The 14,883-nt window shown below is 44.9% G+C and overlaps 1 protein-coding gene across 3 annotated transcripts; it reads left to right on the forward strand.

Annotated features, from left to right (window-relative positions):
* The first annotated feature begins 1 nt into the window (after nucleotide 1).
* On the forward strand, nucleotides 2-14,850 carry nectin4b (nectin cell adhesion molecule 4b). 3 transcript variants are annotated; one of them, XM_076745714.1, is made up of 11 exons: nucleotides 2-461; nucleotides 3,867-4,067; nucleotides 4,715-4,882; nucleotides 7,585-7,863; nucleotides 10,548-10,665; nucleotides 12,101-12,252; nucleotides 12,522-12,669; nucleotides 12,877-12,952; nucleotides 13,261-13,320; nucleotides 13,541-13,741; nucleotides 14,094-14,850. In XM_076745714.1, the coding sequence occupies exons 1-11, from the start codon at nucleotides 410-412 to the stop codon at nucleotides 14,388-14,390; spliced, it is 1,752 nt and encodes a 583-aa protein (XP_076601829.1). In that variant the 5' UTR covers nucleotides 2-409; the 3' UTR covers nucleotides 14,391-14,850. The 3 variants fall into 3 exon arrangements, with proteins under 3 accessions (XP_076601829.1, XP_076601830.1, XP_076601831.1); XM_076745715.1 differs by having other exon boundaries at nucleotides 14,130-14,850; XM_076745716.1 differs by having other exon boundaries at nucleotides 13,541-13,768; nucleotides 14,094-14,123.
* Nucleotides 14,851-14,883: the final 33 nt, after the last annotated feature.

Consider the following 14,883-nt stretch of genomic DNA (forward strand, 5'->3'; position numbering starts at 1 on the left):
CAGGCTCGTGTTTGCTCAATACGCGGTTTATTTTATTTTCTGCGTCAACTCACGCCTAATTCCCAGTGTTTCCGTTCACCTGTCCACCTGTACCTCTCTGCTGAGGGCTTCGTCCAGGTGCTGAGGAGGACTTTTTCTTGCACTCGAAATGAAGTTAAAGCAGTTTGCAGCGTGCACGTAACGATGTTCATCTCGTCCATGTGGACAGCAGTGGAGCATTTTTGTTTTTCGCGCATCATATATGAGATTAAACGAGGAAACACCTGTTGCACCTGCCTACAGGTGTTTGGGGACTCCTAGCTGCTGCCGGGCTTCCTGTCTCAACTTGACGCAGGCCTCCATAATGAAAGCTTAATATCAGCAGCTCAGAATAAGTTGATTCAGACCAGCTTTTGTTTTTGGACTGGACATGGAGTTGACCGGCCAAAGGGCGAAATGTCTGGCGCTGCTGTTACTCACCGGTGAGTTTTCTGTTGCATTCATTTACATGACAGTTCACTGTCTGTGCTGCCAGTGTGCCATAAAAAAAGACCACTGAAAGTGTGCAAACTCATTTGTATTAACTTTTTATATCTACATGAAAAGTGACCGTATTCTTAAAATTGAGTTGCAGGAAAACGAAAATGGGATATTTGGGAATAAATCTTTATGATCTTTCAATAATATATCCATCTGGAAATGTGGCCTCTGGTATAACTTCAGATCTGTTGCAGTCATGTTTTTGACAGAATCCTTCTTCGTCCTCATGCTGGTGCCTTATCAGTGTGTCTGAGCTTATATGTGCCGTCTAAATCTGTGTTTCTCTGATTACAGTTGAATATTGTTGTCTGTAGTTACACTATATGGCCAAAAGTATGTGGACAACCCTAATCTTGGTGTCACAGTGTATTTGTTTTTCCTGCTTCTGTAGATAAATGACCAGAAATCAAAGCTGATGAGTCATTAACACATTGTACACGCTTTGGCCAAAAGTATGTGGACACTCATATGCACTGTTACACTAGCTGGAGGCTTTCCTGGTGTGATCGTGGCCTCTTTGTTCCAGTGAAGGGAAATTTAAAGGCTATTGTTGCATTTAGTTACACCATATGGCCAAAAGTATGTGGACACCCCTGATGTCGGTTGCGCAGTGAATTCCCATCTCATTTTTGATGCGTGGTGGTGTGTTTTTCACGTGTCTGTAGAGAAATGACCAAACATTAATCACGATGATGTTTCAATAAGAGAGTGTACACGTTTCAGACAAGTTGGGACAGGAGCAACAAAAGACTGGGAACGTTGTGGAACGCTCCAAAAACACCTGTTTGGAACGTTCCACAGGTAAACAGGTTCATTGGTAACAGGTGATAATACCATTGGTATTGATTGATTGGGTGTGAAAGGGGCATCCTGGAAAGGCTCAGTCGTTCACAAGCGAGGATGGAGCGAGGTTCACCACTTTGTGAACACATGACTGGATAAAGGAGATTCATACATGAGCTCAGAAACACCTTTTCATTTGCAGATAATTGGTTTTGGTTTTTACTTACATTTCACATGGTGTCTCATCTTTTTGGAGTCAGGTTGGCACATGACTTAATCAAGGCCACTAAGGTGATATTTAGCCAGTAGTGCGCCTCTAACAGTCTGGGGAGAGCCCTTCCTCGTTTCCACAGCCCGTATCAACTCCTGTGCCCAATTCCGGGTCCGTAAAGAAATGGTTTTCTCGGTATAGTGTGACGGAATTTGGCTGCACCTTTGAGAATTGGCAGAGCTGACTATGAGCCAGGCCTTATCGTCCGACATCACAGCCCAGCCAGCCGATGCTGTGGCTGAATGGGATCAAATCCCTGCAGGCTCAGTCAAAAAGCTTGTGGAGAGTCTTCACAGAAGAGGGAAGGCTGTGACAGCAACACATGAAACCCACAGTTTGGGAATAAAAATCACACATGGGTGTAATTTTTGGGGTGTCCACACACTTTTGGCCCTGTAGCTTACTTGTTTGTCCCTGCAGGTGTGTGGAGAGAAGTGGCATAACAGAATGTGGCTCAGTCGCATTCTTACTTTTAGTTAGCACGAATGTGAACTTATTACCCAACCTGCGTCTTCCGGTTTGTGTGACTAATTCGGCTGCTTTTGTTTGCCTCTTCAGCGGAGAACAAACTCAGTTCAACTGTGCCGCTCCAGTTAAAACAGCCAATGCGCATGTTGGACTGTTATTATTTAACCTGCAGTCACTCGTGTGATAAAGTTACTCGTGTCCTGAGTGAACAGGAAAAGCTTGTATGGCAGCCTTGTGACGCTCAGGTGAACTCATGTTTGTCTAGAATGTGCGTCTGCAGTGTGTAACTCTTTCATTCAGTTTGGCATTAATCACACTGTCTTGATTTCTCTTTGCTTCCCCCTAAAGTCTCACTCTTCTGTCTTCCTCTGTCGCTTCTCCACAATTAGGTCAACCACACTGTACTTCTTTGTTCCCCAAATTTAACCTTTCTCTGTGTGTGATGAGACCCGTTTGCCCTCCTTCTCTGTGTCAACGCTTTGCCGGCCGTGTGGGAGTTTTATCTGTGGGAGTCCGCGTCCCCTATCGGCTGTGGTGTAATCATTAAATGAGCTCATGAATCAGTAACCACAGAAAAAAAAATACGTGTTCATCCCAGAAATCAAAGGGCAACTGTTTGGTTTTTCCTGTTTGAGCTGTTGATGCATCTCTCACACCCTTCTCGCTCATGTTTGTGTGTCTCTCCCACGTTTAATCAGGTGTGATAAAGGCGCAATCAGTCTTAGTCATTAGTCGGCTGCTTTGATAGTATAACACCTCACTGATAGACTGCTCCAGTGCACTGAAGCTGCTATTTTGAGTCGATATTGAATATTCTGTTCTATCTCTTTAAAAAATGTCGTGACAAAAACTGAGCAACTTTCAGTGCTGCTGTGCAGAAGCAGAGCCAGATCTTAAATACCTGAGGCAATTACCACATCCGCCATTGACAGATTGATTGATTGATTGACATTATTAAAATGAGAACAATGGCACACTGTATGTCAAGATCCATAGAATGCAAATGAAAATAGAAAAAAGAATAGAAAAGGTTTTATTTTCTAAAATATTGGAGGGGCATTATAAAACAAATGATTTTAATCTGTTGAGAGAAGCTCAGAGAGGGGTGAGGTCCAAGTCTCATATCCACACAGGAATGTAAAAATGAATCTGAAACATTCAATAGAATCATTCACTATCAGGAAATATGAAGTAAACGATCTAACACGGCACAAAAAAACAAGTCAATGGAGAAAAACCTCCACGTAGAACATCGTATAGCACGAACTCTATCACAGCAGCACGTCTGTTCACCAACAAGGAACTGTGTCTCCTTCAGGGGAAAGAATTAACGCAGATAAAGGCACTATTGTTGCAGCTGTTAGCAGAGCGTCCGCCATTCTTTGTGAGTTCGCATGTCTTCTCTGTGTCTGCGTGTCAACAGACAAACAGGTGAGGTGAATCAGCCAGCGGGTGTGTGTTTAACCTCCTCTCGTCCGGTGCATTATGGGTCCTTTAACAGGATGAGGTGTATAGAGAATGGATGGATCCACGTTTTTTCAAGAAAACATGTTTGGGGTTTGTTAGCCGTGTTAGCAGCGTCACTCGAGGTATGACAATCCAGACTGAAATGTCTCCACATCTGTCAGAGGGGTTACCATTAAACTGTGCACAGACATTCAAGGAGCTCAGATGATCAATACTTTGGTGATCTGCTGACGTTGTTGGCTTTTTGTGAAATGTGTGGACAGCTATTGGAGGTCTGGCCGTGAAAATTAATTCATCGTTTAAGCACTTCACAGCACTGAGCTTTAATGAACTTCTCCCTCCTTCCCTCTCTCTGCAGCGGTGGGTGTGCATGGCGTCTTTGTGGAGCCTCCTCAGGCCGTCACCTCCCTGCGCTCCCTGGCAGAGAGCGAGACCAGGCTCCCCTGCCACTACCAGGTGGAGCAGGGGGAGAAGGTGGTGCAGGTCACCTGGCTGAAGGAGCTCCCAGACGGCAGCAAGGACCAGATCATCACCGCCCACTTCGTGGACGGCCACACAGGTAGGCGGCGGCGAGGGCTTCATGAGTGCTTGTGAAGGGGGTTATTCTCACACTGTTAGCATCGCTGAGGTGTAGTGTTAGCATGCTTCAGGTGCAAATGCACCCGCAGGATCTGGATCTTACTCTTCAAAGCTCATCTAAAGACATGTACTTTACAGATATTGGACGGTTTACACTGCAGCAGTGTTGCCAGATTGGATGCTTTTCTGCCCCAGCTGGGCTGCTTTTTATTTAATCAGTGGTTTCCCCCATGTGAACAGTTAGGCTGTATCTAACTGATGGCCGTCAAAACCAAACATCAGAATGAACCAGGATGACCGTTTTTCTGCGCAAATTATTATTCAGACATAGCTCTGTGATAAAAGTCTTGTATATGTTTACAAATCTGGCAACACAGTGTTATTTGAAATGAGATCATGCTGGGAGACTATAGGTTTGCACCTGGATGATTTGTCTGTAGGGTGGGGTTGTGACGTCACTGGATAAATGCTGGTTCATGTCTGTTTCCTTTCTTGGAGTTGATGCTTTTGACTGAGGATTTCTCACTGGGAAAACTTTGTACTCATATTTTTAAAATGTGTGTCCTCTGTTTGAGCTTGATGGACGTGTTGTCTGGCCTGAGCCGAAGTCTTTGTTTTGTACATCAGAGTTTGGACGTTACTCGGGCCGGGTGAGGTTCGAGAGCAAGAGCCCCACGGAGAACTCGGCTCTGCTCATCCCCAGCACGGAGGAGTCGGACGAGGGCAGCTACACCTGCCACATCTCCACCTTCCCCAACGGGAACTTTGAGAGGCACATCAAGCTCACCGTATGGAGTAAGAGTCAGCCTCCTCCTCCTCCTCCTCCTCCTCCTCCTCCTCCTCCTCCTCCTCCTCCTCCTCCTCCTGCTTTTTTCTTTCTTCTCTTCCCACACCTTCCTAATCCTGGCAGAGCTGCTGTAATGATGTTTAAACCATAATCATCTCCATAGAAGAAACAGCGCTGCCGACCAGGGGAAATTCAGCAGGTTTGCCGACGTGGCCACAAACACTTAACACTGACAGCATATCTGAAAAGTGAATATGGTTTATTCCGTGTAACTGCGCCATACTGAGTGGAAAATACACAAAAAAGCAAGTTTGAGGTGGAGCCAAAAAGCTCCAATATATCCCAAATCTGCTTGTACCAAAAACAGATGATTTCCTTTGTTGCTTACTGGTGTTACAGCAGCAATGTCGTAGTTAAACTGTCAAAACACTGGAAAGCTGATTTTGAGCATTTTATGATAAAAGATAATTAGGTTGGTGCCACATACCATCACACAATCTCACCGTCACAAATCTGCCTCAAAGGGCTTCACACCTTCTGTCCGTCGACACTCGGTCACCTGACAGAGTATTTTGGATCTCCTCCAGCTCGCGTGCCGTCTGAGATGATTGCATTGTGTCCTCTCAGTGGAACCGTAACAGCAGCCGTGGAATGCAGTTGTTTTTAATGGATCCTCCTTGAAATAAAACCCTGCGGTGATGCTATCTGTCGTGAATGGTTTTATCGTATTGCGTGACAGCTCAGTCACAAGCTTGTCCCTGAATTCTCTCCACGCATTAATCCATAAACACTCAATCATAAGCTGCATATAAATCTATGGATTTATCAAACATCCTGATTTCTTCTCACTCTGCACTGGAGTCTAAACTTGCCAGTACCAAAAGCAGATCCTTCATGTACGCTCCTTTTTCGGCCAGTACATAGATGTCTACAGGATTTTCTGCATATGGGTTTATTTAGGTGGCCCTGACTCACTGTCATCCCCGATTAAAAGATCATTCTTCATTCTAGCTTTCGTCGCAGCATCTTTTCCCTGCAGGAAATCTCTTCCCAGATATCACCTGCCAATCAAACGTTGTGGGCGGTACTGTGATGTCATGTTTTTTGGAGTTTCTGTTTGTAAAGCCTCTACAGGTGGTGCCCTCGTCTTTGTGTGCTAATCCATAATGGCTATTTCTGCTAATGCTAACGACCTGTTTTGTCTCCATGCGTTAATAATCCAAACAGCAGTGGGAAGGCTTGCCAGGTGTTCCCGCTGAGTGTTTGTGACGGTGAAGGCCGACATGGCCGCGGTGTGAGTCACAGGCATATTAAACCAGTTGGTGACAGAGAGGGCGACTCAACAGAAATGTATTAATGGGAAAATATCACAGTATTGTTAGACTGTCTACAGTTACGATGCCGGTTCGGCTCCATGTTCGGCATCTGAACGTTGTGGAGAATCATCTGTCATGGACGGTGCAGTGACATCCTGGTGGTACCTTGTTTTCTTGATTACGGTTTTCTCTGATGTATGTAAGGTCTTTTTTTGGGAACAGTATTCTTATCTGAGTCTTCCAGCTTGTTGCTCAAACTTGTCCCTGACATAGAATGACAGTCACTACACAAACATACAAGAACCTTTAGTTAAATCCAGGTTTTAATGGATCTAATTACAGCCTCTTTAGGGAATTTAAGGTAAAGACAAATTTGCTTTAAGCAGGCTTTGGGAAGTATTAATTATACGTGAATGCAGTAACAATGTATACTGTAATTGCAGGGACTCTGTTTAAGCCCATCATATTTAATACTAATGCTGTTTTTATGGTGTTTTTAACGAGATGTACCCACAAAACACAGTTCCATAAGAGTGAGATAATACAGGTTCAGAAAAGAGCACAATCTATATGATACTGTACAATTACACACAACATAGAAAAGGATTTATACTTAAAGAACATAAATAAAGTACATAATTAAGCAAATATAGTCAGTTTGATGAGAAAAAAGAGCAGAAATCATGAGCAGATTGGTTTACCAAACAAATACATTTCAGTAGTTTAATGGATTTTCATTTTATACTCCAAGAAAATGAAAACAAGCACAGAATGGGTTTGTTGATTTTTGGCATGTTTTGCTTTCCGTAGAATGTTTTGATTTATTGGTGCCTCTGTTCTGTATAAAAACATAATAATGAACTTTATTTATGCAGATATTTTCAAAAAGGTTACAGGGTGCTTGGACAGAAAAATCAAGATTAAAACGTTTCAAGATGAAATAAAATCAGGCAGATAAAAAAAAACATAAATATAAAAACAGAGAGACAGATGAGACATTAAACCTGAGAAAATCAGACTTACTGCATGTTACTGTACTGAAGTGACTTAAACAAACTGTGTATTGTTTGTGGTCCACTTTCTTATACAAGATGCATATATGCACTCCTTCACTCAGAAAAGTCCAGAATCTGTGAATGTGGAAATGTTCTTCTGAAAAGTGAAACTGGACCCAGGTGTCTCGTGCTTGCAGTGCAGAGGCCGTTTTCACTGCCTGAGCTCTGGAGGTTGAACTCAGATTTAAGCCGAGCGCAGAGAAACTTTCACCCTCAAGTGTCAAACTGCTCAAACTTCACTCTGCACAAACATCCAAGTGAAGAAACGATAAGTAAAACATATTTTTTTGTCTCTAGGTCTTCACTAAACTCGCTCTGTTCCTCCTCCTCTTCCCTCAGTCTTACCCATCTCCTCCCTGGAGCCCGTGGACCTGGTGGAGGGCCAGTCGTTCCGCGTGGTCGCCTCCTGTCGGGCCGTGGGCCGCCCGCCTCCCCGCCTCTCCTGGGACACCGACCTGCCGGGCCAGTCCCAGAACCGCACCAAAGAGGGCGGGTCCGTGTCCAGCTACTACTCCCTGCACCCCCTCCGCAGCATGAACGGGAAAAAGCTGGACTGTTTGGTGTGGCATCCCAGCCTGGAGCAGCCGCGCAGGATCTCAAACCGCCTGGTGGTTCAATGTGAGTATGGCTAATAATGACGCTGACTTTAAGGCCAAAAGAGTCCAACGGTGGAGCAGAGGTGAAGCAGATTGGCATTTTAATTATAATTTTCTTGAAGGTAGAGCTTGGGTAAGAGCAGAAATAATCTTACTGGTTGAGTTAAACATCAGTGGGAGGAACCAAAGACCCACCTTTTGTCAGAGTGCAACTTATTATCTGGAAAGTTGAATAACAAAGGAGGTGAAGGCCTTTTCCACCGCAGGCGAGTCCTGATTCCATGCTACATACCAGCTGTACACACTATGTGCTGTTCTACTGTCAGACTGCACTGCGTTTGTTTACAAGGAATCACTGTACTGTACATTTTGTACTAACAGCAAATATGCAGCACACGCTGCCATGAGTGCGCGTCAATGTCAGTGTCGATGAAACATGACAGAAGAGAAAGTGAAATGTTTTTCCATTGTTTTAATACTTCCTTGAGCGGTCTCGCCACCATCCACAGCGTGCTTCAGTGTTTTTCTGCAGCTGTGAGCAACGCTTCCATTTCCTGTCACAAGCAGAGGTCAAAATTAAGTGTTTTGCAGCACAAATGATGACTTTTTTGAGTGGACTGGTCAGTTTTTCTGTGCAAATACTCAAAATCTGCTCAGATTTTCCTTAGTCTGCACAGATGCTCGTAGCAGGAAATGAGAAAGTTTTTCTCAGCGCAGGAAGAGCTAAAAACATTAATGATCACTTTGGTGTGGGTGAGGTGTGTCAGTCAGGAAGTCGTACCAGAGCCATATAACAGGATGAATGAAATTATAGCCGATGAATTATTGATATCATTGGCTCCAGCTGTGCTTTTTTTAGGCAGCATTTCCTCTGGCGTGTCAACAAATCTGCAGTGAAAAAGGTTGTTCCAGTCAAAATAGAGCAAAATCTAAACGACAGTGACACATGAGTGATTCATGACTTCATTGGGTTTGTAGTTTACAGGCTTACCGAGATGAGTAATCGAGCGCTTGATTGAACATGAACCGAATGACCTTATCCACATCGCTGTGTTCCCAATCCATTCTGCATTTTACACAGGATATACTATCTATTAATCTGTATCAGGGTGTCAGTCAAACTGGCGTTTTTTAAAAGTATTACCTGCTTCATGTGTAAGTATGTATTTATTTAATATTACTTTCACTTAAGTTGACATATTTACACAATCACATGAAATTGTTGTAGTAATTTTGGATCCAAACAAATCAACCAAATCAACTGAGAATCAGGTTTATCCAGGAAGAAAGTTCTCCGAATATTTAAACATATTTTCTGGTTTTCTGAGATCTTTGCAGAGTAGTTTTACCACCATCCTCAATTTATTTGTATTTTTTGCACATATTTTTTGTGCGTGGCATTTTGAGATGTATGGACTCAGACTTTATGAGTATTTTGTTTTCCTAATTGTGTCACTTTTCCCGTGTGAACACGCTGCCTGTTTTAAACCTGCTTAGAAAGAAAATGAAGTTTGAAATGAGGTCACAGCGTGCTGTGTGCTCAGCTATGGGCCGATTCTTTTAGCTCCTCTTGCTAATAGCTAATTTAACTAATGACATTTTCTCCCTGTAGAGTCCCTGCACGATATATTTGTATAGCTTAACCTTCCTGCAAGAAAATAAATGGGTGACAGCAGGCTAAACATTAGACAATATTGGCAGGTTGGATCGCTCGCTGGGAAAGTGTGTGAGTCACGCTGCGTCCCCGACTATCACTGTGAGTGCAGCGGCAGAAAAGGCGCCTGAACTTCAGGTCTGTCAGTGCACAACAGTTGTTCTTTGTCCAGAGTCACAGAGTCAGTGACGTCCAAAGGAGCGGACTCGAGTCGGATCCAAGTCATGAATCTGATGACTTTACAAAAAATCTGACTTGCAGCTCTTAACCTTTTGGAATGACTTGATATCCTCCTCAAGGCCAAAGACTAAAAAATACTTAAAAAAAATATCATTCAGCAAACTTTCATTTTCAGATATACAGAACACAAATCAGTCTGACAGCCAGTGACTGTGCCTGAGCAGGAGGAAAAGATCCGTTTGGCAGTAACCAGACCAGCAGACCGACATCAGATAACACCTTCCACATGTAAAGACTCGTCAGCAACATGCAAAACATTCAACATTTACATATAACTGCCGTTACGTCAGTGGAAAAAGATTTTGTACCAGAACATCTCTGATCAGTTTGCTTTTAAATGTTCAGATTTTATTTGGAAGTGATAAGTTCAGCTGCATTAAAAGCTCATTATTCCTGTAAATGTCATATCCTGCCTGTTGCTGTTGAAACGGTCTGCAGTGTTTGGTGAATGGCATCTGTGCAGTATTCTTGGTGTGTTCGTGTGTAGATCTGGGTGCGATGCTGCATGTTAACTGTAGTGTGATTGCACATGTGTGCTGCTGCGTCGACTGTGTCTCTCAAGAGACAAATTTCTCCTCAGGGAGACGGTGAAGTATCTGACCTAATCTGATCAAAACGACTTGTTTCAGACTCCAAGCACAAAGTTTGGTACTTGGATGTGACTCAGGACTTTATATCCAAGTCTTGAGACTTATTTGTGACTTGCAAAACAATGACTTTGTCCCACCTCTGCACTGTTCATCAGTCTGAAAGATAAAAAACAGCCTCATCTTTTGTGTCACTGCGTGCTAATGTCTGTGTTTCTGTCTCAGACCCCCCAGATGCCACCATCAGCGCTGCTACAGGAAACTGGTACACGGGTTTGGAGAAAGCTGAGCTGATGTGCAGCAGCAGAGGATACCCCGAACCTCAGAACATCACCTGGACACGGTAACGTCATCAGCCTGTCTGCTGCTCGTACAAATCTACAGTTTAGCTCTATCTGACTGCCGGCGAGAATCTGACAATTACATGTTAATTCAATGCTATGTGCACTGCTAAATTGCTCTTTACATGGCACCGGAATGTGTCTCAAAACATACATAACACGCATATACGCAGCCTACACGCCCGAGAACAACAAAGAAGTGTGCTTCAATCTAAAGGAGGGCGTCTTTCTCTGCCGGCTCAATTCACCGCGGAATAAAAGATATGGTGTCGTGTTGCGCAATTGGAAGTTAGAAAAAGAGCGAGGGAGATGTTTTCACACGAGGGAGGGAGGGAGCGACACAAGGAAGAGCAGGAGACACATGCTAAGCGCTTAATCATAGTGCCATGCTTTAAATATCACTCTAATGCCTGGTAAAACACAGGGTCTGTACTTTAATTAGAGACACTGTACCAGCCATTACGGCTATGAGTGAACACACAATGATCGAATGTTGTGTGCCGAGTGAAAAATATTGCAGCAATGAGACAGTCTTGAAATATTAAGATTATTCTGGATTAAACCTTTTCAACACCACAGACCCTTCGGCGCGTTCATCAGTGCAAACCCATACTGTTTATCTTAGCTTAGCGTGAAGACTGGAAACAGGGGGAAACGGCTAACCTGGCTCTGCCCAAAGGTAACAATGTGCCTACCTGCATCTGTTGCATTGACCAGAATCTTTTTGGATTACTCGCCGTCTGTATCATTTTCACCCATCTGCTCTGTGTCAGATGCAATCTCCACCTGTGACTCTATTCTAAAGGGCTGGTTAGAGGAGCTAGGTGGGGTTTTGAGAAAAGAAATCTGAGCTGGCCTCAGTTTTGGGGGGTAAAGCAGCAGTTTAAATAGCTGCTGCAGCACAGTGAGACATAGGTGCAACATGACCCCTCTCAGTGGACCTGATCAGAAACCGGCTCTCCATTATGTGGCCTGCGATGGCTTCAGCTGCAGTGTGGGACTCAGTCGCTGGACTTGCTTAAATCCCTCAAACCTGGTATTTATTCGGGCTATTCGGATCAATGGGCGCCAGTTGTAAGCCCAGCAGGTTTGGGTTCAGGTGCATGCGAATTGGTGGTTGCACTCTGCGGTGAACCTGATCCTGTGTCGTGTTTGTTCAGCCCAATCACTTCCGTAACACAAACCAGTTGCTGCACTGAATGCTGTTGTTTCAGACCTGGTCTTATTAGATGTTTCCTCCTCTGACGTCTCAGTGGAAATAGTTTGAACTGGAATGTGCGTTTGCTTATGTTCATTTCCTTTGTCAGTCACCAACAATGAGTCAGAGCTATTGTTTCAAGCAGTGAGTCATAGGTTTCTGTGTGGTTTGTCCGCGGTTTCACCTCTGTGATGCATCATTGTCAATTAATGATGAAATGCTCCTCTGATTATTCACAGGAGAGGAGGAGCTTTGCCTGAGAAGACATCTGTGGTTGGAGGGAAGCTTGTTTTTGGGCGGCCCCTTCGCTTGAATGACAGCGGGGTCTATGAGTGTGCGGTCAAGAACAAAGTGGGAGTAGGAAAAACAGAGTACACGTTGACAGTTACAGGTAAGGAAGGAAATTCAGCTTTGTTAGAGGTTAAGATCACGCAGAAACTGTCCTGCTGTTGTATGCTTTGTTTGGAGGAACAGAGGACGGAGCAAATTCTCTTGATTTGGAGTAGTAGCCCAAATTTGCTGCCCCTTTGTGATGCACAGAAGGCAGAAACAGATGCTACTGCACTCAATCAGGATCCGAAATTGCATGTCAGTGTAGTTTTGCTGCAGCATCGATGCATTTGTGTGAGAGGGATTCATCGAATGTCGTCCTCTGCACAGGCAATTCCCCCATCGACAACCAGCTGCTGATCATTATCGGAGCCTCGGCCGGAGCTTTGGTCATGTTCCTGGTCATCGTGGTCCTGCTGGTCAACCGCCACCATCGCCACAAAAACAAAAAGCTCGAGATGGAGCTCAGCGAAAAAACGTAAGCTGACCCACGTTTTCTTGAAGAAGCCATGCAGTGAGAAACTGGAAAAGACTTATTTATTCCCCCGAACGTGATAAGAGCTCGACTGTGAATGTTGGAAACTGCTGCTTAAACTATTTACACACTGTGACCTATTTTCTGAAATTACAATTTCAGACACTGCTCTTCAGTAAATCCTCCAAATGTGCTGTGTTTTTTCTCCAGGGAGGAAATTAACAGCCTCTCCAGACAAGCCTCCTTCAGGAGACTGAACTCTGTCAGCACAGACCCCAGAGTGCAGGTACAAACACACACACACACACACACACACACACACACACAGTCCCGCTGAGAACAATAACCTGCAGGTTTGAGAGAAACCCGGCCGACACACCCGCCCCGGCCGGGCGTAGCCGGGGTGGAGCCGCTGGCAAGTCAGCAGCCGTGTCTGCCGTGGAGGCCGATGATTACAGGCTGCTGCAGCTTCAAACAAATAGCAAACCGTGTTCATAGACGCTTATTATTAATATCTCATTCTGCGTGATTCATTTTATTTATCTTTTGTGTTCATGTTCACTGACTTTCTTTCACTTTCTCTGTTTTTTGGAGTCTGAAGATTACGCCCTGCTCAGGGTAGACAGCCGAATGAAAAACAGCCAAATGTCCCTGGTGAGTTCCTCACAGGGGGCAGACCCCCACCCCGACTTTTTGAAGACATGGAGACAGACACATTCAAAATTAGAACGGTCAAATTTATACCAAAAATTGGCCTCAGTCACCAACATCATTACACAAATAATTTTATACCAGACAAAAAGAATAGCTGCTCATTAGATGAAGGTATCAGTGTTGTGACAGTGTTGTGTTCGGGCCCCCTCCCCACCTGCAGGAGCGACCCATCTACAAAGGCAGCCAGTCCACACTGGGTGGGAAGTGGGGACCCCCGGGAGGGGTGGAGCTGGACGAACTGGGACGTCCAGTCGTGTGGCACGACGGCAGAGAGAGCCTGAGGGGAGCGGAGATGGACGGAGAGAGGGAGGAGCGCAGGAGGAGGGTGGAGTCATACCTGAAGAGCAGCAACATGTCGCTGGTATGTGACATGCGGCTGTAGGATTAAGTAGAAATGCGTATAGTTTCATTTGCAGTGTGTCGTACAGCATCGTGCTTTATTTACTGCTGAGTTTGTGTTGACGCTGTCATGGGGACAGCGAAGGGCAACAACCAAAAACTGGAAACTCACATGATCTCAAGTCAACGGATGCCTGATGCGTCCCTGATTGGCTCCTTTAAACACTCGGTCCTCACTCCACAGGGCTGCATTCAACGCTGCCAACATGTGGAAAATGAGAACCTCTGAATCATGTCCTTATTTATTCTGTGGAAATGCTTAGAGGTGTAAAATAATTGTCTACACCCAGCACTCTATTTCATCTTTTTATCAGAAAAGTAGTCATCAGCCTTTTCACTCCGTCTACCAGGACTCAGGCCTGCCCTCGTCCCTGGTTCCCGTGAAGGCCCAGCAGGATGACGGCGTCGGGCCCAGAGACCCGGACCTGGGCCACCTCCAGGAGGGAGACTCCCCGCAGTCGGTAGCGGAGGGACACGAGGATGACGAAGACAGCAGCTCCTACCAGCTCTCGGAGGCGCTCACCAATCACTTCTACTACAGTAACGGGCTCCTCAGGCCCAGACCGCACTCCAATGCTATTCTGCTGCACCCCCGAGGACAGATCATCTAGATTCCAGACCACAGACCCTCGTCCACGACAAGAGGGCCTGTCTGCATCCCTGCATTGACAGTGACCTCATTCTTTGTAATGGGATGTCTGTTTCCTACGCTGACTGCAGCGGCTAATTAGCCCCAAGAATGATCCAAACTTTGATTATTTTTGCCTGTTTGTGGGATAGCTGGGATGTTTTTAAATTATTTTGGGGGCTTTTATGCCTTTTATTAGATAGTCAACAGGAAATGAGGTGAGAGAAATGGCTGCAAAGGTCCTCCAGCCAGACACAAACCAGGGATGTTGTGGTTCATGGCCACCAGGGTGCGCTATAATTTGGAAGTTTTGATCCTAATTACTTTGAAGATGGAGAAAAAGATGACCGTCAAGTTCTGCCTCTCACGAACCGCGACCACCATCCTCCTCTCCTTCAGCGTGCAAGGAATAAAGGTTCCTGTTACATGATGTTTACTGTGTTAACACTGTGCATCCACTGTTTTGGGGGCTTCCA

The sequence above is a fragment of the Chaetodon auriga genome, chromosome 12, assembly GCF_051107435.1.
Source record: "Chaetodon auriga isolate fChaAug3 chromosome 12, fChaAug3.hap1, whole genome shotgun sequence".
NCBI lineage: Eukaryota > Metazoa > Chordata > Actinopteri > Chaetodontiformes > Chaetodontidae > Chaetodon > Chaetodon auriga.